The following is a 23,818-nucleotide window of genomic DNA, read 5'->3' as shown; positions in this document are numbered from 1 at the left end:
CCTCCCGGATTCAAGCGATTCTCCTGCCTCAGCCTCCTCAGTAGCTGGGATAACAGGTGCATGCCATCACACCCGGCTAATTTTTGTATTTTTAGTAGAGACAGGGTTTCACCATGTTGGTCAGGCTTGTCTCGAACTACTGACCTCATGATCCACCTGCCTCGGCCTCCCAAAGTGCTAGTATTACAGATGTGAACCCCCATGCCTAGCCACACTATACTATTTTTGCAACTTTCCTGTATGTCTAAACTTATCTCCAAATAAAAAGTTAAATTTTAAAAAAGGAGAACCTAGCATATAGAAAGCACTGTATAGGTATTTATTAAATAGACAAAATGGTAATTGGTTAAAAGTATGTATTAATGTGCTTAATTAAGTAAAAAAATCAAGGTGTTACCATGCATGTTAAAACCATAGATATGTGCTGATATATGCCTGTACTATTCCTTCCTGCAAGGCTTCACCGGAAAGAAACTGAACAAAATAAATGGGTGCCAAGGGTTGCCTCTGGGGAGAGGAAGCCCGTGGCTAGGAGAGAGATACAGCAAACAGACTTATTTTTGTCTGCAAATCCTTTCTTTCTTTTTGAATTTTGAATCATGCATATTTTGGCTATTCAAAAAATAGATTTTAAATAATGTTAGCCGTGGCAATCCTGAGGTTCCCAGAGCTTCCCATCCATTCCCCAATTACTTATTCCCATAACAGTGGCTCAGAATCTTCTGGCACCTGGGCTGACCCTTAGTAGGTGCTAGGAAATGTGTGATGAATGAGCGAATTCACTCTGCTGCCTGCCCTCCGTAGGCTTCATCTTTATATCACATCAGACTGTATGGGTCCTTTTATTCCTCTTCCTAAGGAGGCCAGCTTGGGCCCTCTGTTAGCAACAGAAGGCTTTGATTTCTTCACTTTCTTGTTTTAAACATAGCCCCATTAATGTTTAAAATGCTTGCCTGAGCCCTCCAGCCTGTCTTAGGTGTTTTGAGAGCTTTTGACAGGGATTCTAAAATGGCCCTGGGGGTACTTGGTTATTATTTCCTCTTTATAGAATTGAATGAGTAGCTTTGAATCCTCCACAGCCCAAGACCCTGTAGTTATTCATATATTATGGCACAACCAGGTTCAGTGACCTACTGCCCAGGAGGCCCACTGGTGTTGGAGTGGAGCCTCCAGCACCTTGTCTTAAAGAACATTAAAATGCTCCACCAAGCCTTCATTTCAAGAAGCGTAAATATGAGACATTCAAGTACCTCTCAGAAGACAGGATTGCACAGGCAGGCAGTATTGCTCAACCACCCAGGGAGGTGTTGGTGGCAAGAACAGATAGATTTTTAACTCTTCGGGTATTTCATAGCCAAGATTGAGACCAAGTTTGCCATTGCCTATAGGAACATTTCAGTCGCTTACTTCTACAGATAACAAAAAGCAAGAGCTAATTGAGGGACAGCAGGGGAAGGGTGTGCTTGATTTATGCCTTGATTTCTCGACTTCTCCATTCATTTGCAGTTATAGTTACCTTATGCTGATTGCCACATTTTGTGTATTAGAGTAACTTCCCAAAGAGACCATAGCTGGATAAAAGCTGCGCATCTCTAAGCTCATGGTTCACTGCAGTATTGGTCTGCTCGAGAGAAACTAGCATTAGCCCTCCTTGGGTCAGTTTGTATTTTAGGCTTGATGGATCCTAGAATCACTGTCTCAACTATGCAACTCTGCCATTGTAGCATGAAAGCAGCCATAGACTACATAATGAATGGGAATGGCTGTGTACCAATAAAACTTTATTTATAAAAGCAGACAGCAGGCCAGACCTTACCGACCCCCAAGCTAGAACACGGGATGCTAACAGGCAGGTTGTAGAAGAGTCAAGGGCCTCTCGTAGAAATCATATGTTTAAGCCATTGCTAGGAGTTTGGATTTTCAGTACAGTGAGCAACCCTTGGCAGGGGTATAAAGCAGGAAACATACCGTGATCTTATTTACTTCCTAAAATGAGCTTTCCCGGTGCTGTATGGAAAATGGATTGGAGAGGGGCAAGATCAGAAATTGGGAGACCAAGTAAGAGGTTCACATGGTAATCCATGCGACAGATGATGGTAATTTGTCCCATATTATGGAAGCAGACTCAGCAGGACCTGCCCCTGAGTTAGACATGAATGGAAAAGGAAAGGAAGGAACCAGGTTTAACACTGAGGCCTGCAGCTCCAGTGACTGCCTGGGGGCCCTGTCCTAGGATTGTAATTGCTATTTGATGATGATACTTGTTTTCCCAGCTCCCACAAATGAAGTTTTATTTGCAACAATAGCCTGCCTGAAGTAGATTTCTCTCTCTCCAGTTTTTAGGGTTTGCTTTTCCCTGCAATGCTATTTGTGTGTGATTACACCATACTCACAAACTGATCAAAGCATCTCCGCTCCCTGCATCCTGCTTGAGTTAGCAGTATTCACTCTGGCCGCTGACACAGCAGGCTCAATAAACTATTGTATTGTAACTGGCCAAGCCTTATTACTGGACCAGAAACCAACTGACCATTGAGTTCAAAGAATGTCTGCTAAGCATTTAATTTTGCAGCTTCCACCAAACACTACAGGTAAATAGATACAGTAAGCAAGAGAAACAGTAATTCTTTAGAGCCCTCCTTATGCAGCAAATTCCAGGAGGCATGGATAGTCATTTCCAGTGTGTTGCCTGCAGGAGCAGCCCAGGATGTCACATATAGGAACCTGGGTCTGGCGAAGCCACTTAATGCAGAGGAGACAGATGCCTCAGAGGTTTCCCTTCGGATGGGTGCAATGATTAGATTGATCCCATTGCAGGTGCATGAGCTCATTACCAAGTCCCACCCCCTTCCCGCGCTACCTCTCATTGGCCTTTGCTGCTTTTGTGGCCTGCGGTAGGAGAGTAGCAAAGAACTCTTACCCCTCATTTTTACTGCATTCTTCTGTTGACATTTTTGAAGCGATGACACAATTGAGCAGAGTTCTAAAAAGGCCAGCTGGGCCCTAGCTCCCAGTTACCCTCTCACTGAGTTTTAGTGGCAATCTGAATTGTTATTTAAAAAAAGCCCTTGCACTCTAGCCTGGGCAACAGAGTGAGACCCTGTCTCAAAAAAAAAAAAAGGCCCTTTTCTATCTTAAACAGCCAATTAAATGCCTTACCCTCCAACCAGTTCTGCAACTGCCCTGAGCCTGTGTCTTAGCAAAGAGGCCATTAGCCACCCGCCCCTCCGGCTTATCACTGGGCCCTTCCTCATCAGATGCAGAGATCAAATTCTGAGGGCATACAGCAGCTCTCAGCAGGCTTCAGAGAGCTCTGGGACTGCTGGGGGCGTTCCTCCATTCTAAGAAGCTCTTTGGGGTGAACACCTTAGAAATTAGGGGCCATTGATACCAGTTGGCTATTCAGTAGCACTTACTGAAAGGATAGAGTGCAGCTTTCAGGGAGACTCCCTGCTCCCATTTGCCCAAAGGATGGCAGTGGTTAGGCAGATAGGAAAGCTGTTCAGTCTTTTGCAATAAGAATGACTGAAAATTCCCAGGAAATGCCTGCTTCATTCGGTCTTCAGTCTTAGAACTTTCTTCTCTCTCTCTCTCTCTCTCTATATATATATATATATATCTCCCCCTCCCCCTCTCTCCCTCCCACTTCTCTCCCTCCCTCCCTGTTCCTCTTCCACTCCCCCTCCCCTTGCTTTCTCTCACTCTCATTTTGAATTTAATCCTCGGGCACTTGTCTCCCAGATCTCAATGGTCCCGGTTCCCAGCATCCTGGCAGATGGGTCTCCTCTCTTATTTCCCTCTGGCTTGGGGCCAGGATGGCCCCTGCTGTGGCTGGTCTGAGGTTGGGCAGCTCCAGTTTTCCCATCACCCTCTTTTCAGTTAATTTTAGCAACTTGAGTTGCCATGATAATGGTTCAGCCGGGTTTTCGTGGCTCTCTTTTGATTCAGTCATTTGCTGGTCTGCCCTTTAGATTAAACTTTTTCAATCCGCATCTAAATTGGGATGGGCGATGTGCTTGGAATAGGGATCTGCAAAGGCGCTCCAGTCCCATGGGATGCTTTTTTAAATAGGAAAGTCGGGGTGGATGTGGGGATGCCCTTGGTTTACAGTGGCCCAGACAGTCCCTTGATGCTTCCAGGCTTGAGAAAATGTGGCTGCCGCTGTGACAGAGGCCATGGTAGGAGGCATGCAGGAGTGAAATGGGCCCCCCAGGGCCACTCCCACCCTGGGAGTGCCACCAGGGTCAGGCCTGCTCCCAGCACCTGAGCACAGGGCTCAGCCAGGATCTGGGCTCTCCCAGTGGGCGAATGAAATGTGGCCCTAGCCAGACTTCCCTCCATCACGTCACAGCTTGGAGGCTCTGTGTCCCTGTGAATCCCAGCTGTTCTCCCTGCCTCCCTCTCAGCAGCATTTTCTCTTTGCCATTCAGCACTCCCGAGGCCCGTTTTAATTTAGTGTGAGGGGCCGGACTCTTCGTCCAGGTAAAATGAAACTGCGGAAGCAAGCTCACAGTCGCTTCACTTGGCTCAAATTTAAAACAGTCTTCAGTGTTCATCTAAACTTTGGGGTGGGTACAAGTTGTTCATCCTGATTTTACAGTCCCAATTTTAACCCTTCTGGCCCTTCATTAAATGCTTTCAGTTGTCTCTTTTAAACCAGGAGGCTGTGGGGCCCGGCGTTGACAGGCTTTAGGCACTAGGCAGGCAAGCTGTTCTAGGCATGGCCAGCACACTGAAGAGCAGCTGGAGAAGGAGGCAGTGAGAGAGGAGAGTAGGGGAGGAAGGCCCTGTGGTGAAGAGCTTTGACTTTCATGATGAGGGGGTGGGACTTGACCCTTGGCAAATAGGAAGCCCTGGAAGGGCTGTGAGTAGGGGCAGAGCCAGGTCCAGTCTGCAGGGTTGGCCCGGAGTGACTATGTCAGGGCACCATCTTGGCCACTTTGGGAGAGGAGTCTACCTGCACTGGCCCCACACTTTTGGTCTTGTGAGGCAGTGGATCTCTAGATGATTCTGGGAAAGGGTTACATTGATCCCACTTTATTTGTGAGAAGGAAGATTCTAGAAGGATGAGACTCTGTTTTTGTACAGTGAACATGTGTTTTCTCCATTAGTCCTGAGCTCAGCCAGTGCCCATCAATAACAGTGTGAATATTTCAGCCAGGAGGGTGGTTTTACCTTCCCCAAAACAGATCAATGGGACAAACTGGTTGAGTGGGACCTGCCCTTATACCATATGTCATCTCTGGGTGTTGGTCAGACAGACCTGAGCTCCTGTCTCAGCTCCATCACTTCCTGGCTGTGTGACTGGGGGCAAGTGACCTTACTTCTCTCAGTCTTCTTTTTCTCACATGTGAGGCTGAATGGAATGATGGCCATGAAGCCGTGGAGTCTCATAGGAAAGATGCACAAGCCAAGACTTCATAGGGCCACAGAGTTAGAGACACTCTGCCCCCTTCTCCCAGCAAATTTTTACTATTTGGGACTTTGGGGATTCAGGGATGAGCAAGCAGAATTCAGCTCTGACCCCAGGGAGTTCTATTCCAGTAGGAAAGAGAGACAATTAAATACAAATATAAAGTACAATGACAGGCAGTGACAGTGCTGTGAAGGTAGACAAGGTGGGTAGGGGGATAGAGAGTGATGTCGGTGGGCCAGAAAGGATTAGAGCCTTGAATGGAATCGTGAGTGATGCAGATGCTCTGGAAGGGCGTGCTAAGCAGACGGCAAGGGCCCTGTAGCAGGTGCATGCTGGATGTGTTCCAGAACCACATCAAGGAGGCCAAGGGGTCTGCAGCAGCTGCCGGGGAGGAGCAGGAGTGGAGGTCAGAGTAACAACGGGGATGAGATTATTCAGGGCCTGGAGGCCATGGTGAGGACTTTGGTCTTTATTCTAGTACATGAGAAGCCACTGGAAGTTTTTGAGCTGAGGAGTGACATGAACAGATGAATGTTTTTAGAAGGAGCACCCTGCAGCCTTGTGGAAAAGAGACTATAGAGAGTCAGAGTGGAGGCAGGTGGAGGGGACATGGCTGAGAACCTCCTTTCATAACAGGGAGGTTATGAAGCGCAGGCACCAGGACTGGGGATTGGTTGAGGCTGGTGTGCAGAGTCTCGTTTGGCATCAGATATGTCTTGTGCTCCTCTTTCGGGTATGCTCATCCTTCCTGCACTGGGACTGGAGTCCGAGAGCCCAGTGTCTGGGGAACAAGAATCCGGTGTGTGCAAAATGAACAGCCCTGCCCTCCGAGGCACTGGAGCTCGTTGGGTCAGGGTCGTTGTGTTCAGATCTGAAATCTCAAGAAGCCATGAATTTGTTCATGGTCGATAAAGCTCCCCCTTGGGAGCCCCGCTTACGCTGATTCTGTATCAGCCCGTTCCCCTCAATTACTCAGAAAGTTTTCTGCACTCTGAAGCCCCAAGTGTGCACACTCAGCATTTCCCCGGGTAATCAAGTTTCACGGGCAGGAGTAGCACCTGATGAATTGATTATGCAAGGGGCCATGACAAACTCACAGATCCCAAGAACAGAACCAAGGCAGCCTTTGGACTCCTTGTGAATTTCTGCAGCATCAGCTCCTGCATGCTCAGTTCTTGACAAATGTCAGACGCGGCAGAGTGTCGTACAACCCTCACGGTGGCATCTCTCACTTCACACTCAGGAGCTGCTCCCAGTGCTTGGCCGTCAGTGATGGTGATGCCGAACCTTAACTGATGTGGCCTGGGACCTGGGTCTCACTGTATCACGAGAAGAGAGGATGGGGCTAAGATAATTGTCTCTCAGCTTCATCTTCTTCCGTCGGCAGCTGCAACACAGAGCTTCCTCCAACAGCCTGCCCAAAGGCCAGGGATTCCCCTTTCTGACTTGTGAGAAGATAACCTTCTAGAATGTTGGGCATGCACATATTTGGAATATGGTGTATATTCTGTCTGTCTCAGCCTAGCGCTGAGGTTGAGGACATAACCACATCCTCTCATGAAGTGTCACAGTGGACATTTGCCTAGTAAAGGCTCTGACAAGTCAGTAGCTATTGATAATAACTAAAAGGTTTGTTGAGTGCTACTTACTCTGTGCCAGATACCACTTTAAACACTTCTATACATACTTTCCCTTTTCATCCAAAAAATGACCCTATGGGGTGGGTTCTGTTATCCCATTTTAAAAGTGAGGATTTTGAGACACAGAGAGGCAAAGTAACTTTTCCTAGTCCACACAGCTAGTGAGTGACATGGCTGAGGTTTGAATCTAGACAGTTTGATCTCTGTACCTTCCCTCCAAATAGCTACAAAAAAGAAAGGGGGAAGGGATTTAACTTGTCTATTCCAGTCATTGTCACACCTGTTTGACCACGGTACTCTTTTTCATGAAATACCTCTTGCCATCCCACAGAAGATACTTCCAGTATATTGATCAGACTCTAAGATTGAGTCTTCATTGAAGTCACTGGAAAGGGACCTCATTGCAGGAGCAGTACAGTGAAATGACAGATGGTCAGGATGAATGGGAAAGAGGAGAGGAGGGAGCAGAGAGAAGTATTCAGGATAGCACAATGGATTCTGACATCAGACTCCTGCACCCAAAGACTAGTCGTACCACTTGTTTGCTCTGTGACCTTCTGTAAGTTACTTAACCTCTCTGATAATAAAATGGCACACTTCACCGGATTGTGGTAAAGAAGAAGGGAAATTGTGTATTTCAAAGGAATCGTACAAGAAGGAGGTTCAGTGCTCACCGCTCAGCATCTAGGTTATCCTGATTTTCTTCTTCAAATGTTTGCCTTCCTGTAGTTTTGACTCTGTCTATAAGTGAAGAAATTGTGAATTACCATGTTAACATGTTTCAGAGTTAGTTTACCAATATCAGAAAACACTGTGGAGTACCTGTTGTATTTCCCAGATTGCAGTGAGCCCTGAGTGGGGTTCCAAGAAGGAGCAAGCCTGGTCTTTGCCCACTGAGAACTTAATGGTAAGATAGCCACATATGTAAAATGAAATAAAGCTGTGGGCTAAGAGCACAGATGCTGGAACCAGACTGCCTGGGTTCCTCTTGGTTTCTCCACTAGCTAGCTCTGATAATAGCTATTAATCATTCCTCAGGTGTAGGGAGTACTCGGGCAAGTTCCTTAACCCATGTTCCCATTTCCTCACCTGTGAAATGGTCCACTTCACAGGAGGGTGTATTCGTTTGCTAGGGCTGCCATAACAAATGACCACCAACTTGGCTTTGAAACAACAGAAATTTATTCTCTCACAGTTCTGGAGGCCAGAAGTGCAAATTCAAGGTACTGGCAGGGTTTGTTCTTTCTGGAGGCTCTGAGGGAGAGTCTGTTCCGTGCCTCATTCCTAGCTTCTGGGGCTGCTGGCAATTCTTGTGTTCCTTGGCTTGGTTGGGGCTGCATGATTCCAGTTTCTGCCTTCAACTTGGCATGGCCTTCGCCCTTGTCTGTTTCTGTGTCATCTCCTCTGTCTCTCATAAAGACACTCATCATTGGATCAAAGCTCACTCTAATTCAGAATGAGCTCATCTTGAAACTCTTACCTTAATTGTATCTGCAAAGACCCTTTTTCCAAATAAGGTCACATTGTGAGGTTTTGGGTGGACATACCTTTTGGCGGGGACACTACTCAACTCAATACAGATGGTGTAAGCATTAAAAGTGTTAGAATGTGTAAAACACATCAGATATTAATGAGAATAGGGTAAGAGCTGCTAGGATAATTATGGTGATGATATTATGGTTACTCTTGTTTTTGAGTTCAAAGCAAATATGCATGCTGGTGATGGTTGTTAGTATTATTAGTATCATTATTTAGTTCAAATCAGGAATGAGGACATGTCACAAGGCAAATGGTGTTCCTCATTCCAACTCTGGACTTCTCCCCATGCCCTCTGGGGGTTGATGCTGGGAAATTCAGCACAGGGAACAGTGCTGTCTGTGAATGACAGGCCAAACAGGGTGATGTGAGCCACTGAGGTTCCTCGATCTAAAGAATATTACAAGAATTACACAGCAACACAGTCCTTGGTAATGTTCAGACTTGTGGGAGTATTGCAAAAAGACTTCAGTTCGAAGAAGCTACAGTTGGCAAGACTCTCACAGAAGTTTTCTTCCTGGCCTGGGCCTGGACGTGGCCATGAGAATGGCCATGAAGTTAAGAGGCTGGAGAAACACTGCACAGTAGAAACTGACCATACTTGGTTGCTTGATGTGGACAGAGAAAAAGGAGAATGTTCAAGACAATCCCAGGTGTTCAAACCTGGCAGACCAGATGGCCAGGGAAACATCCGGCATCTAGGAATTCGTCCAAAGATATAAGTGCATCAGCAACCAAAGATCACTGGCCCCTCCCCTCATGACCCTCACTGTCTGCCTGAATGGTATTGTAGCATTGTTTGTAATAGCAAAAATGGGAAGTAACCTAAAGGTACTTCAATGGAGGTTTGGTTAAATAAACTATAGTTTATCTCTATAGTGGGATACTATGTGGCTATCCTTTCACAAAGGTATAGGTGACAAGGAAGGATGCCCACATGCTGAAGTATCCATATAGCATGAAGACAAGTATATGCATGTTCACAAGCATAGGGAGCGGTTTTCAAGGATCTATGCTGTGGGTTGACAGCAAACTACGGCCGGTGGGCCAAATCTGACCTGCCGCCTGTTTTTCTAAGTAAAGTTTAATTGGGACACAACCACATTCATTCATTGACATATTGTCCATGACAGCTTTTATGCTACTTTTGTAGCTCACAAAGCATAAAATATTTACTGTCTGGCCCTTGACAGAAAAAGTTCACCAGCTCCTGGTCTAGACCAAACTGTAAACCACGTCTAGTAGAATCCTAGTAGGTTTGAGGGAGAGGAGGGGACATTTTGTCTGCCTTGAATATTTCTGTATTACTTTTTTTTTTTTTTAAATAACATGGATTTTTATAATCAGAAATAAAGTTCATTTTAGAAGGGGGGAAAAGGCATGCAAAACACACTGCCTCATTTCAAGACTTAACTATAAAGCTGTAGTTAACAACACCCTTATTGGCATAAAGATAGGTGTATAGCTCAATCATACAAAATAGATAGTCTAAGAATAGACTCAGACTTGTATGGTCAATTGATTTTCAACAAAGGTGCCAAAGTAATTCAATAAGAGAGGATAGGCTTTTCAACAAATGGTGTTAGACAAATTGGAAAGCTAAATGGGGAGATAAAAAGAACCTTGACCTTTACCTTGTAGCATAAACAAAAATTAACTTGCTGTGGATCATAGACATAAATGTAAAAGCTAAAGCTATAAGACTTCTTCTAAGCAATGATATAGGGGAAGATTCCTTGAAATGAATATAAAAAACACAACCTATTAAGAAAGAATTAAAAAAAAAAAAAAAGAAAGAATTGATGCAAAGGACTATATAAAAATTTGTTTTGAAACCTTCTCTTCATTGAGTAGTCTTAAAAAAGAAAACACCAAAAAGCTCTTTTTAAGACACTGTAAAGAAAATGAAAAGCCATAGACTAGGAGAAAATATTTGCAAAACACATTTGTGATAGAGTACTATGTTGCAGAACATATCAAGTGCTCTTACTATCCAATAATAATGTCAAACCAATTTAAAAATGGGCAAAATATTTGAATAAACACTTCATTAAAGAAGATAAACTGTGGCAAATCAGTACATGAACAGATGCTCACACCATTAGTCATTAGGAAATGCTAATTAAAACCTCAATAAGAGGTTTTAACTGGTATCAATAAGATACCACTAAATACCTATTAAGATGGCTAAAATTAAAAAAACTGGTATTACTAAGTGCTGGTGAGAACACAGGATGACTGAGAATTATACATTGCTGCTGGTGGAGATGGGAAATGCTATAGCAACTTTGGAGAACAGTGGGACAATTTCTTCTAAAGTTAAATATATGCTTCCCATATGACCCAGAAATCTCTCAGCCCTAGTATGCCCAAGAAATAATGAAAATATATGTTAGCACAAAGACCAGCCTTCCTGAAACTGGAAACAGCCCAGTACCCTCCCTCATTTGGGGAATCAAACAAATTGTGATACATCCATGCAACTGAATACTACTCAGGGACAAAAAGGAATGAAATATTAACACTTAAAGAAACATGGATGAATCTCAAAAGCAGTGTGCTGAGTGAAAGAAGCCAGATGGAATAGAGTATAAAAAACACCATTAAGAAAGAATTGATGCAAAGGACTACGTAAAAATTTGTTTTTATGTAATGTAGGAGACTGCATACTGTAGGATTCCACTCGTATTGGACAGAAAATAGACCCCTGGTTTCCAGAGGCTTGGAATGAGGGGAGAAGATTGACCACAAGAAGCACAAAATACCTTTTGTGGGGGATGGAAGGGTCTATATCTTGATTGTGGAAGAGGATGTGTTACTGTTTCATTTTATCAGAATTCATCTAATGGTGTGTTTTTAACAGACAAATTTTATTATGCCTAAGGTATACCTCAACAAATCTAACTTTTAAAATATATAATCTGGAGGAAAAACAAACTGAAGAAAGCACTTGAAAAAAAGTAGGAGTTTTTCAAAGGGATGAGGAAGAGTCAGTTTGAAGGGCAGTGAATATTCCAGAACAGGAATTCTGGACTCAGGAGGTCAGGCTGGGCCAGGCACGGTGGCTCACGCCTGTAGTCCCAGCACTTTGGGATGCTGAGGTGGGTGGATCACTTGAGGTCAGGAGTTAGAGATAGTGAAACCCCATCTCTACTAAAAATATAAAATTAGCCGGGCATGGTGGGTGTCATGCGCTTATAATCCCAGTTATTCATGAGGCTGAGGCTGGAGAATCACTTGAACCCAGGAGTTGGAGGTTGCGGTGAGCCAGGATTGTGCAGTAGCCAGGACTGTGCCACTGCACTCCAGCCTGGGAGACAGAGTGAGACCCTGTCTTAAAAAAAAAAAAAGTCAGGCTGAAGGCATTGGAAGCTGTCCTCAGGGAGTCATGAGTCAGCAAGGGGTCTTCAAGTGAGCATGGGACAGTGAGGCCTGAACCCCAAGATGCACCTACAGGGAGAGAAGGACAAGAAACAGTAAAGAAACTGAGCCAGGTGCAGTGGCACATGCTACAATCCCAGCTACTCAGAGGCTTAGGTGGGAGGATCGCTTGAGCCTGGGAGTTCAAGACCAGCCTGGGCAGCACAGCAAGACCCTATGTCTAAAAATAAAAATAAAGAAACTGAGATGCACCATCCTGGGCATGTCTAAAGGAAGAGGACGGAGTGCTTGTTTTTTTGATAGATAATACAGAACAAATTCTACAAAGTAAGAAAGGAGTAAACAATAAAAAGTAAATCTCCCTCTCCACAAGCATCTATTCCCCTTCCTGGAAGCTCCCAGTGTTACTAGTTACTTTGTGTCTTTCCGGATATATTCTGTACATTCTCGACTGAACTTTGCTTTTTTCTCCTTATCGATATATCCTTCCGATTGTTCGTATCAGTATATGTAGAGGTTCCCTAATTTTAAAAATAGGTACAAAATAGGTACAAGATTGTATGGATACAGCATAATTTATTTAGCCAGGCTGCAATTGATAAACATTTGGATTGTTTCTGATATATTTTGCTGTTATGAACCATGCTTTCATGAATGCTTATTTTGTTTGTTGGTTTTTTAGAGACAGGGTCTCACTCTGTCGCTCAGGCTAGAGCATAGTGGCATGATCATAGCTCATTGCAACCTCAAACTCCTAGGCTCAAGTGATCTTCCTTCTTAGCCTCCTGAGTAGCTGGGACTACACCCAGCTAATTTATTAAATTATTAAATGTTTATTTTTTGTAGAGACAGGGTCTCCCTATGTTGCCCAGGCTGGTCTCGAACTCCTGGGCTCAAGCCATCCTCCCTGCTTTCACCTCCCAAAGAGCTGGATTTATAGATAGGAGTCACCATGCCTGGCCAATCTCAAAAAATATGCACATTTTATATTAATATATATTATTAGCTCCTCCACCACCCTGGGTTGGTACCAACTTACCCTCCCACTAGCCATGCCTGCATATATATACCAGGCATGATGAATATACCTGTTTGCCTGAGACCTGGCCAGCAAAATATGAGCTCAAACTTTGCTTTTGCCAATCTGATGGGTGAAAAATGGTATCCAGTAGGAAATTTAATTTGCATCTGGAGGAGGGGATTTTTTTGGAAGCGAAGGCACACCGAGTCACAAGTGTCAGCTGCTTGAGTGCCTTCGCTGGTCCAGACAGCACCTCTGAGTGAATTAGTTAAAGGTACTCCTCCTCAAGACACTTGGCTGCCATCTGCTAGAAAGCTGTCATGATAACTAAGGAAATATGTAATGACTTTGAGGTGAAGAGCACCCCTGGAGTTGTACAAAACACAGCCTGCTTCTCCACAAGCGGCCGTGGAGCTACTGGCAGTCTTGATAGAACAGCAGTCTCTAGATAGTGACCAGATTGCCTGGAATTAGTACAGTAGAAGCGGCATGGACAGGACAAGAATTCAAGATGCTTGACAGTGGAGCACAAGGGCATTAGCTTGAGGGACAGCCAGAATAAATGGAAACTTCATTATCCATGGATTATGCACTTGGAACTTAGGTCCCAGGCAACTCTGATATTAGTAATTTGGCCAACAGGCTCATTAAGCTCTTAAGAAAAGTGGGCCTAGTTAATGAATTAACACAAGATGACATTTTACACACAGCAAAAACGAGAGCAGGCACCACTGAGTTATGCAACATCATAATTTCTCAGGCAAATGTAATCGCTGCGTCTCGCCTGCCAAAGTGAAGAGATGTCTGAAGAGAGCCTGCTTTCGGAGACATAAGTGAGACCATTAAGTTCCACAGGCGTTTTATATCCTATGCATTTTAAAAGGCTCCCACTTGTATTCTTAAAACCTCACGTGTTTACACAGAAGTCAGCATTTTAAAATCTCTGGACCATTTGTTTTCTGTGTGACAGTTTACCCACTTTCGTCCTTTAAGAAATACGTTTCACTGGCCAGGAGCAGTGACTCACGCCTGTAATCCCAACAGTTTGGAAGGCCGAGACGGATAGATTACCTGAGCCCAGGAGTTCAAGACCAGCCTGGGCAACATAGGGAGACTCTGTCTTTACAAAATATGCAAAAATTAGCTGGGTTGTGTGGCACACGCTTGTAGTCCCAGCCACTGAGACAGGAAGGTGGCTCGAGCCCAGGTGGTGGAGGCTGTTGAACCAAGATCACCACTGCACTCCAGCTTGGGCAACAGAGTGAGACCTTGTCTCAAAAAATATATATTAAAAATTAAAAAGGAATAAAAAATAAAAGGAAATGCATCTCACTGGAATGGAACTCAGTCTGTTCATATCTTCTCCCCAACCCAACCACATCACCCAGAGGTGGCTCCCCCAGCTTTCTACCCCCGGTTGCGAGAAGTTGGTGAGGATAATGGTAAGAAAGGCAACGCTAAAATCTAGTGTTCATCAGTGAGGGATGATGAAAAATTCTGGAGCCGGATAGTGGTGATGGATGCACAATAACATGTGTGAACGTTAATAATGTGTATGAATGTTAAGCGCCACTGAACTGTGCACTTTAAAATGGTTACAGTGGTAAATTTTATGTCTATTATTTATTATATAAATTATAATTATATGAGCAAATTCAGATGAGCAGATTGACTCAGAGAGGTGAATTATTTTGTCTAACATCACCTACGAAGTAGGCAGAGGAACAGGACTAGAATTTAGATGTTTCTTCTTCAAAGTTATATAATAATTATCATTATTATTTGGTGGTGGTGGTGGTGGTTACAAAAAAGAGCTGGCATTATTGAGCCAAACCCTTGCCAGGCACTGTGCTCAGTGTATATATTATACTCTACCATCTGGATAATCCAGGGAGATACGGATACTGTTGTTTACCCAGGACCGCCACCATTTCACAGACGAGGAGGGTGAGGCTTCTAAGAGTTAAATAACTCGCTTGAGCTCAAACAGCTAGAAGCAGTGGCTCCAGGATTCCCCCCAAGGCTCGTAACTCTGCAGCTCTCCCTGCTAGATAACAAAATAAAGAAGATATTTTAGTTTAAGCCTGAATTCTGAAACATACACATACACAAGCCTCCACCCAGCTTCTAATTGTCTAAGCGGAGAACAGAGAGAACTCCGGCAGAATCCCTGAATGACAGCTAATTGTCTTCAGAAAACATCCAAACACCGCCTCCCTCCCTTAACTGTAGTGCAACATGATTCTGTCTCTCTGCTGGGCCCCTATTTGCTTCTTTCTGTGCAATGAATCATTGAAACAGTGACTGCCAGGGATTTGGAGAATCTTTGTAGCTTTTAGTTTATGCTGGGGTGTGGCTGGAGAGACAAATGAACACACAGAGCCGGACCTTGAAGGGGAAGGTCACCGTTTGTCTCAGATTGGGATCGTTTGGGGAATCAGAAAATGTTTGTATCAGAAAAGAAGAGAAGTCAGTATGTTTCACAGTCTGTGGCTTTTTGAAGGAGAAACATCTAAATTCTAGTCCTGTTCCTCTGCCTACTTCTTAGGTGATGTTAGACAAAATAATTCACCTCTCTGAGTCAATTTGCTCATCCGAAAAATAGGAATAACAGCAGCACTCACTTTACTAGGGCATGTGAATAAACAGATTTTTTTCCCGTTGCGTGGCGGGTATTTATTGAGTGCCTACTATGTGCCAGGCACCATCCTACTCTCTTGGGATATAGCAGTGAACAAAACAGGTGCACAGCTAGTGATGAGGGATAGAGTAAAGTCCTTAGCTGATGCCAGGACAGCGGACATGAGTCACCTGTAGTCGCTGCCACTGCTGCTATTTCATGGCTACATTTTGACCCCTGTGGACCCACTGAAACCTCCTCACTGCCTCACAGGCGGAACAAGGACAGGGTCGTGGCCACCAAGTGTACTCACTTGAGCTGCATTTAGATTATTCTTCCAACTAGGCCATGACAGTAGGTAGTGGCAGCTGTCTGTAAAGATGAGAGGTACCCAGCTTGGACCCCTGGTTTCCTCCACCTGCCTGGACCTTACAGTGGTGGCCAGGTGTGTCCTGCTGACTGGGAAGCTCCTTACCTGAGTGCTTGAAGTATGGCTCCTTAGCATGTGTGCAGAGAAGGATATTATGATAGCAACCTGCGGGGGTGGAATATGTATCAGACCTTCACCCTGGAACTCCCGAGGAAGTGCCTGCAGATTGCCTGGCAGGTCTTATTCGGGTGATGTAGAGCAGAACGCTGGGGCCAGGTTCTGAAGTCAGACCCCTGGACTCAACTCACGCACAGCTCTTGACCTCCAAACTGTGTGGCCTTGGTCAGGGGAACTGACTTCTCTGAGCTTCATTTTCTTCATCTAAAAAAAAAAAGGAGAATCACAACACCTACCCCGTGGAGTTGTTATGAGGCAGGGAGATGTGATATAAAGCACGTACTTGACCAGGCACAGTGGCTCACGCCTGTAATCCTAGCACTTTGGGAGGCCAAGGCAGTTGGATCACTTGAGGTGAGGAGTTCGAGACTGGCCTGGCCAACATGGTGAAACCCCATCTCTAAAATACAAAAAGTAGCTGAGCATGGTGGCATGCACCTGTAGTCCCAGCTACTTGGGAGGCTGTGAGAGAATTGCTTGAACCCGGGAGGCGGAGGTTGAGTGCACCGAGATCGTGCCACTGCACTCCAGCCTGGGTGACAGAGCAAGACCCTGTCTCAAATAAATAAATAAATAAATAATCAATCGTGTATTTGTATGTACCAAACACATGCACTTACAGAGCACAGCGTGTAGCTATGTTCAGGGGCTTGATGAGTATTCACTCATTTCATGCTCACAGAAGCTCCAAGAACTTGGCACTAGTACATCTCCCATTTTGCAGCCAGGAGAGGGTAGCACTTCCAAAAGGCACACAGCAAGCAAGTTTTTTTTTTTTTTTTTTTTGAGATGGAGTCTCGCTCTATCGCCCAGGCTGGAGTGCAGTGGCCGGATCTCAGCTCACTGCAAGCTCTGCCTCCCGGGTTCACGCCATTCTCCTGCCTCAGCCTCCCGAGTAGCTGGGACTACAGGCACCAGCCACCTCGCCCGGCTAGTTTTTTGTATTTTTTAGTAGAGACGGGGTTTCACGGTGTTAGCCAGGATGGTCTCGATCTCCTGACCTCGTGATCCACCCGTCTCGGCCTCCCAAAGTGCTGGGATTACAGGCTTGAGCCACCGCGCCCGGCCGCAAGCAAGTTTTGAGGGGCTGGGGTTTGAGCCCAGGAGTTCCTGCTGTTCGGCTGGGCTGTGCTGGCTCTCCATCCCAAAAGCTCCATGTGGGACCTGGCTTAAAATAAATGATCTGCAGGTATGAGGACCCCAGAGCTGTGTTCCCGAGGTGTGTTACATTATACATTTCTACTAAAGAACTGATTTCTGCCACCAGAACTCTCACTCCTGTTCCCTGGATAGTATATGATACTTTTTAAAACGACTTAATTGAGGTATTATTTGCAGTACTTAAAATTTGCCCATTTTAAGTGTACAGTTCAGTGATGTTGCGGGGGGAAATTAGCCAATTTGTGTAACCATCACCATAAACCAGTTTCAGAACATTCCCATCACCCCAACAAGATTCCTCCTGCCCGTTGACTGTTAATCCCCATTCTCTTTCCCACTCCAGGCAACCACTAATCTACTTTCTGCCTCTGTAAAATCGCCTTTCCTGGAAATTTCATATAAACAGAATCATACAATATGTGATCTTTTGTGTCTGGATTATTTTACTGCATCATGTTTTTGAGTTCCATCCATGCAGTAGCATGTATCAGTATTTATTACTTTTTATGGCCGAATAATATTCCACTGGGTGGATGTACCACCTTTTGTTTATCCGCTCATCAGCTGGTGGACATTTGGGCAGTTTCCACTATTTGGCTATTGTGAATAGGGCTACTGTGAACATTCGCATGCAAGTTCTGGGGCTGACGTTGAAACACAAAGATGAGCCAAACTGGTAACCTTCTCTCTTTTCTCTCCTCTCTCTGGGGTTTCTCAGAACCTGGCAGCGGGCAGGTGTTTGTGACTTCAGAGAACCAGCTTGTGTATTACCCCAGCATCACCTATGCCATCATCGGCAGCTCCGTCATCTTCGTGCTGGTGGTGGCCCTGCTGGCACTGGTCTTGCACCACCAGCGGAAACGGAACAACCTCATGACGCTGCCCGTGCACCGGCTGCAGCACCCTGTGCTGCTGTCCCGCCTGGTGGTCCTGGACCACCCCCACCACTGCAACGTCACCTACAACGTCAATAATGGCATCCAGTATGTGGCCAGCCAGGCGGAGCAGAATGCCTCGGAAGTAGGCTCCCCACCCTCCTACTCCGAGGCCTTGCTGGACCAGAGGTGTGTGCTGGATAGAAGAGATTGAGGCGGGAGAGGTCATCCATTGTGGGGAGGGGAACAGGTGCACACACTGAGGTTCCTAGGTCTTACTGAGAGCCTGGCTTCAGCTGCCGTAGGTAGTGGCAGCATCTGACACTCTCCAAGTCCTTGCAAAATGCTCTACATGTATCACCTCATTTAATCCTCTCGGCGCCTCACTGTGGGAGGAAACTGATAGGAATGTTCCAAAACTGGATTATGGTGATGGTTGCACAAGTCAGGAAATTTCCAAATTCTACAGATGAGGAAACTGAGGCTCTGGGATGTTAAACGACTTGTCTGAGGAACATACAGTTAGGATCCTGGCTAACTCAGAGGCCTGCTCCTCCTGGGAATGCCACGCTGGTCCATGTTCTGGCCACAGACCAGCTCTGAGCCTCACCTGCTACTGCAGAGCATTGCCCAGTACATGTGAGAGGTTTGGTTAATATCTGTGGAATGAATGGATGAATGAAGAAGTGAAGGAATGAGAGAATCAGTGAGTTCCTTAACTTTGCTTGGCTCATTTATAAAATAAAGGAGGCGGAAAGGAGCACTTTCAAGCTTTTTTAAGCAGTAGACATCACATTGCAAATGGAATTGTACAAGAGCCCCCAGTATATATAAAGCCAAGAAGCAGAGTTCTGTAGTTGAAGCAAGTAGTGGGTCCGTTTCCTGATCAGCATCCCTCTTCCTCGAGCTCTGCCATGTATGGCATTAGACATTTTGCAGGCCATGTTCTGATGGTGACTGGGCTCTTCCTTGGACCCTTTTCAATGGCAGCTCTTACATTATTTAATCTTTGTTTTCCTTCCTCATAAAAGGTGAATAAAGTTTCAGAGTTCAGGGGAGGGGATGGCACTTAAGGATCTCTTTGCAAATAAGTGTAAGAATTCAGGACCTTCCTCACCTAATAAAGTTCCCACTCATAACCTCTTCATGTGGACCATCCAGCATAGGGTAGGGTTAAAATTGCCGAATCCGGAAACAGAATGCGTGGGTTCAAATCCCAGCATTGCTGTTTACCAGTTATTTCTGATCCTGGGCCAGACATTGAATGTCCCTGTGCCTCAGTTTCCCCGCCAGAGTAGCAGGCATGAAAGTAATGCCCACCTCACAGCATTCTTGTGAGCATTAAATAAGGTAAGAAATGTAAGGGGCGGCCGGGCGCGGTGGCTCAAGTCTGTAATCCCAGCACTTTGGGAGGCCGAGACGGGCGGATCACGAGATCAGGAGATCAAGACCATCCAGGCTAACACGGTGAAACCCCATCTCTACTAAAAATGCAAAAAACTAGCCGGGCGAGGTGGCGGGCGCCTGTAGTCCCAGCTACTCGGGAGGCTGAGGCAGGAGAATGGCGTGAACCCGGGAGGCGGAGCTTGCAGTGAGCTGAGATCCGGCCACTGCACTCCAGCCTGGGCGACAGAGCGAGACTCCATCTCAAAAAAAAAAAGAAATGTAAGGGGCACGGCAAAGTGCCTGACTCACGTGGAGACTTCAGTAAATGAGAGCTAGAAAATAAAATGTCTTTTCTGTTCAATTCATTCCTTTCAAGCCTCTTCTGCAGATACAGACTGAGGTGTTGAGAGGATATCCTCTCACTTACCCCAGTTCACAGCCAGGAAGAGTTCGCTTTCAGCAGAAACGCCAATTCCATGTTCCCATCAGAGGCCCAGTCAAGATACCAGCCCAGCCTCTCGACCACAGGGCTTCTGGCCAATGGAGCAGAGTGGCAATGCCAAACCACCCAGGTTGAGCCCAGGGACTTGGTGGGTGACCTCATTCTGGTTCTACCCAGCGGATGTGGTTTTGGCACTGCCCAGTCAACACGAATCAGCCAGAACACACTGGCCTTTTCTGTTCCGCTGTGGTTCCTGGTCCTTGAATTGATTGTCTTTGTACTTGGATGGAAAATCTCATTTCACACTGGAAACACCATCTCAGAAATGGGCTGAAGTTGGCTTGTCTTGGCTCTAATGTGTTCTCTTCTTTTCCTGTCTCCACTGTCCCTCCCCCTCTGCTGTCCCCATCGCAGGCCTGCGTGGTATGATCTTCCTCCACCGCCCTACTCTTCTGACACGGAATCTCTGAACCAAGCCGACCTGCCCCCTTACCGCTCCCGGTCCGGGAGTGCCAACAGTGCCAGCTCCCAGGCAGCCAGCAGCCTCCTGAGTGTGGAAGACACCGGCCACAGCCCGGGGCAGCCTGGCCCCCAGGAGGGCACTGCTGAGCCCAGGGACTCTGAGCCCAGGCAGGGCACTGAAGAAGTATAAGTCCCGGTTATTCCATAGTCCATATGGGTTAATCTGCTCTGACTTGTTGCCGTTCTAACAATTTGTGCTCATGGGAAACATTTTAAGCACCTGTAAGGGTGTCTCAAGTTACGGTTTGGGATATTAGCTATCTCTGCATCCCCCTCCTCCCCCAGATTTCAGAGATCTTTTTCTGGCCTCTCAGTTGACGTGATCTGTTGTGCATTTTTTCTGTGAGCTCACTCTTCCCTTGGGGCCTGAGATCACACCCTTACTTTTCACATTATTCTGTTGCTGTTGGAAAGACAGCAGATAAAACAGTATTGAAGTAGGCTGGGAGAGAGCAATGTTTCTATGCTGTATTGGATGCTCAGAAATGCAGGAGACGCTGGACCAAATTCTCTCTGCTGGGCAGCTACCTTATGGCATTTGGGGATTTGGGTTACATGATCTAACCAGGAGGCCATCATTGGATGGTCACCCCCCAAAAAAGACATCCAGTTGAGCATCAAATCCTGCCTTGCACAATCCTATATGCTGCCATCAGTTCAGCAGCGTCAGTGGCCAAAGAAAACTTTGGACGTGAGTAACACCCTTCAGCAGTCACAATGTGATTATAGTTTTGTGAAGGACTCTGAAACCATCTACCCTGTATAAATTCTGGCTTTAGAAATTTGCCCAAGAATGCTTATTCTGAGAGCTTTCTCCAGCAGCATGGATCATCAGCCTCATCCCAGAATAGGCAGGGAGCCCCTGCCATGAGTTGATATCCAAGTTCTCAGCTCCTAAAATGCAGGCTGCCAGGAGCCTACACCTGCCCTTGCACTAACAGCCACTTACCTGGTTTCTGGACTGTCACCCTCCCAGCTGACCTGCCCGTAGCCAAGGAATGAGGACCTAACTTGAGTTGAGCCAAAATCTGACCTGGCTGTTTGTCCCTGTGACCCACACCCAGCCTGTCTTGCTCATTCATGCAGCCTCAACACTGGCCTCTGAAGTTCCTTTGACACTTGCAAGTCCATTTGACCTGTGCGTTTGGACTTGAGGACACTGGTTTCTATCACAGGTGAGAGCTGTATTCAATACCTCCACCAAGAGCTCCTGGCTCCCTGCACTGTGCACGCTCCTCTTCCCAAGGTCCCAGTACCAGTGCCTCTAGTTAGAGTTAGGATCAGGGTCAGACCTCTCCCAACATCCCAGTAGTTTCTCCTCTGAGACACATGGGCAATAGACAATTGGGAGTCAAGATTTCCCGTTTGGATTTATTTTAAATCTTTTAGAAATGCATTTGAAACAGTGTGTTTGTTTTTTCCCTTCTAGTTAAGGGACTATTTATATGTGTATAGGAAAGCCATCTCTCTTTTTTTTTTGTTTTTCCTTTAACGAGGTCCAAAGACAAATGCAAAAGGAGATCACACCCTTGCCCCACGGAGCCCCGTGATAACAAGTCACTCCAGACTAACCTGTGTGCCAGACATTTGTGCATTGTTGCACTTTGAGGTTATTATTTATCGAGTTCTTGAAGGAAGCAGAAAGAGGGACTCCTGTCTCCCTCCATGTATAGTCTCTATGTTTGTGCTAGTTTTTCTCTTTCTTTCTCTGTGCCCAGCCAGCCACAGGGCCTGCCTCCCTGCAGGAATAAGGGGTAAAACATTAGGTGTTATTTGGCAAGAAACCACACTGACCGATGAGGGGTAAAATGGAACCAGGTAGAGCGACTCGGGGCAGCTGTCACCCATTCAGAACTTCTTTCTGCAGCTGAAGAAATGTTCTGTAAGCTGTTTGATGCTAATTAAAATAGAGCCCGCAGGAAGTGGGGCTGAAGTGGCATTCAGTGATCCTGTTCTGTAGACTTTTCTTTCTTTTTTTGACCAAATCCAAAGGATGTTACAGGAAAGCTAGCCACTGGTATTTTGTTTTGTTAAAAAAAAAAAGAAAGAAAGAAAAGAGAAAAAAAGGGAAAGGAACCTAGTTGCCTGTATCTTTCATTTTTAAAATAGCACTTGAGTTATTTTCTGAGTAATCCAATACAGAACTTTTGATGACAGCTAGAATGTGTTAGAACTCCGGCTGAACATTTCATCTCCTGTGAGTCAGAAGGGTTTTGTTTCTCCCTTTGATGGGGCCCTTTCTTCTTTCTGGTGCTCTGGAAGTTGTTTAGAGGAAAGAATTCTAATTTTAATTAATTGCGCAGTGAGTTAATCTCACTTGCTTTTCTGCTTCCAGGCATCTTAGGAAAAACAAATGGTTTTAGTAGATAAGGGAAGCCTACTAATGTTGTTTTTTAAAACAAACAGGGACATTTTTATTATAGATTTGGTTTTTTTAATGAATGTTTTTAAAAATATATAGGACACCAAAGCGGCAGGGTTTTTTGGGGGGTGGGGTTTGTTTTCCTACTCAAGATGGCAAATTAGCAGCCAGCAGTATTTTTTAACTCATTCCAACCAGGAAGCTTTTTTATACATTGCCTAAATCAATGCCAACCAGAAAATGGTCTTGTCTCTTTTTTTTTTCACAAATGAGATCAGTGCTTTATTTTAGCATTAAATTAGTTACACTATGATGGCTGGCCTATTACCCGACTCAGCTCCCTCTACCTTGAAATTGACATTTTTATAAAATGCAACTAAGTGGTTAATAGCGTGTGATGCTCAAAGTTAACGTAAACTGGAAAGGTTGTATGTCTTTGCTTGTTGTTTTTTGGTTAGGCTTGGTTTTGTTTTTTAATTTTTATACTTTCTAATAAATTTGCAGTTTCATTCTTTCTGTTTGTGCAAATGGTCCTTGACCCACTCATTTCCCTTACAGCAATATGAATAGTGGACAGTCACTTCTGTCATAGCTTTTGCAGTGAATTTATGTTATAATAAAACGAGAAAAAGGAAGAATATGTTGGTGGGACCTCAAAATGTGATGGATGCTTCAGGATTCCACAGCTGATATGATTGGAATACAGAGCCGAAGTTGTGGACACCAGTTAATGTAATAGGCCCTGGGAAATCATATTGGAAGATGGGTGTTTCTGCCTTTGCTACAGCATTGTTCAAGGGAGAAGGACAAGTGGCTGTGATAACAGATTCTGACCGCATATTCAGGAGCACACTATACCACTTGCACAGGTGTGCTAGTAATTAGTTTCAAAACACAAATGACTCAGAT

General features: G+C 45.3%; 1 protein-coding gene across 2 annotated transcripts in view; it reads left to right on the top strand.

The window, feature by feature from the left end:
- The window catches only part of LDLRAD3 (low density lipoprotein receptor class A domain containing 3), a 299,492-nt gene extending 276,067 nt beyond the window's left edge, over positions 1-23,425 (top strand). For both annotated transcript variants that reach the window (XM_023185526.2, XM_023185527.2), the window contains exons 5-6: positions 18,041-18,386; positions 20,440-23,425. In XM_023185526.2, the coding sequence (XP_023041294.1) occupies positions 18,041-18,386; positions 20,440-20,677 (584 nt within the window). In that variant the 3' untranslated portion in view covers positions 20,678-23,425. The remainder of the gene's footprint in view (positions 1-18,040; positions 18,387-20,439) is intronic.
- Positions 23,426-23,818: the final 393 nt, after the last annotated feature.

The sequence above is a fragment of the Piliocolobus tephrosceles genome, chromosome 13 (assembly GCF_002776525.5).
Source record: "Piliocolobus tephrosceles isolate RC106 chromosome 13, ASM277652v3, whole genome shotgun sequence".
NCBI classification, from domain to species: domain Eukaryota; kingdom Metazoa; phylum Chordata; class Mammalia; order Primates; family Cercopithecidae; genus Piliocolobus; species Piliocolobus tephrosceles.
Note: the sequence above shows the minus strand (reverse complement) of the source record. Positions and strands in the feature narration are given on the sequence as shown.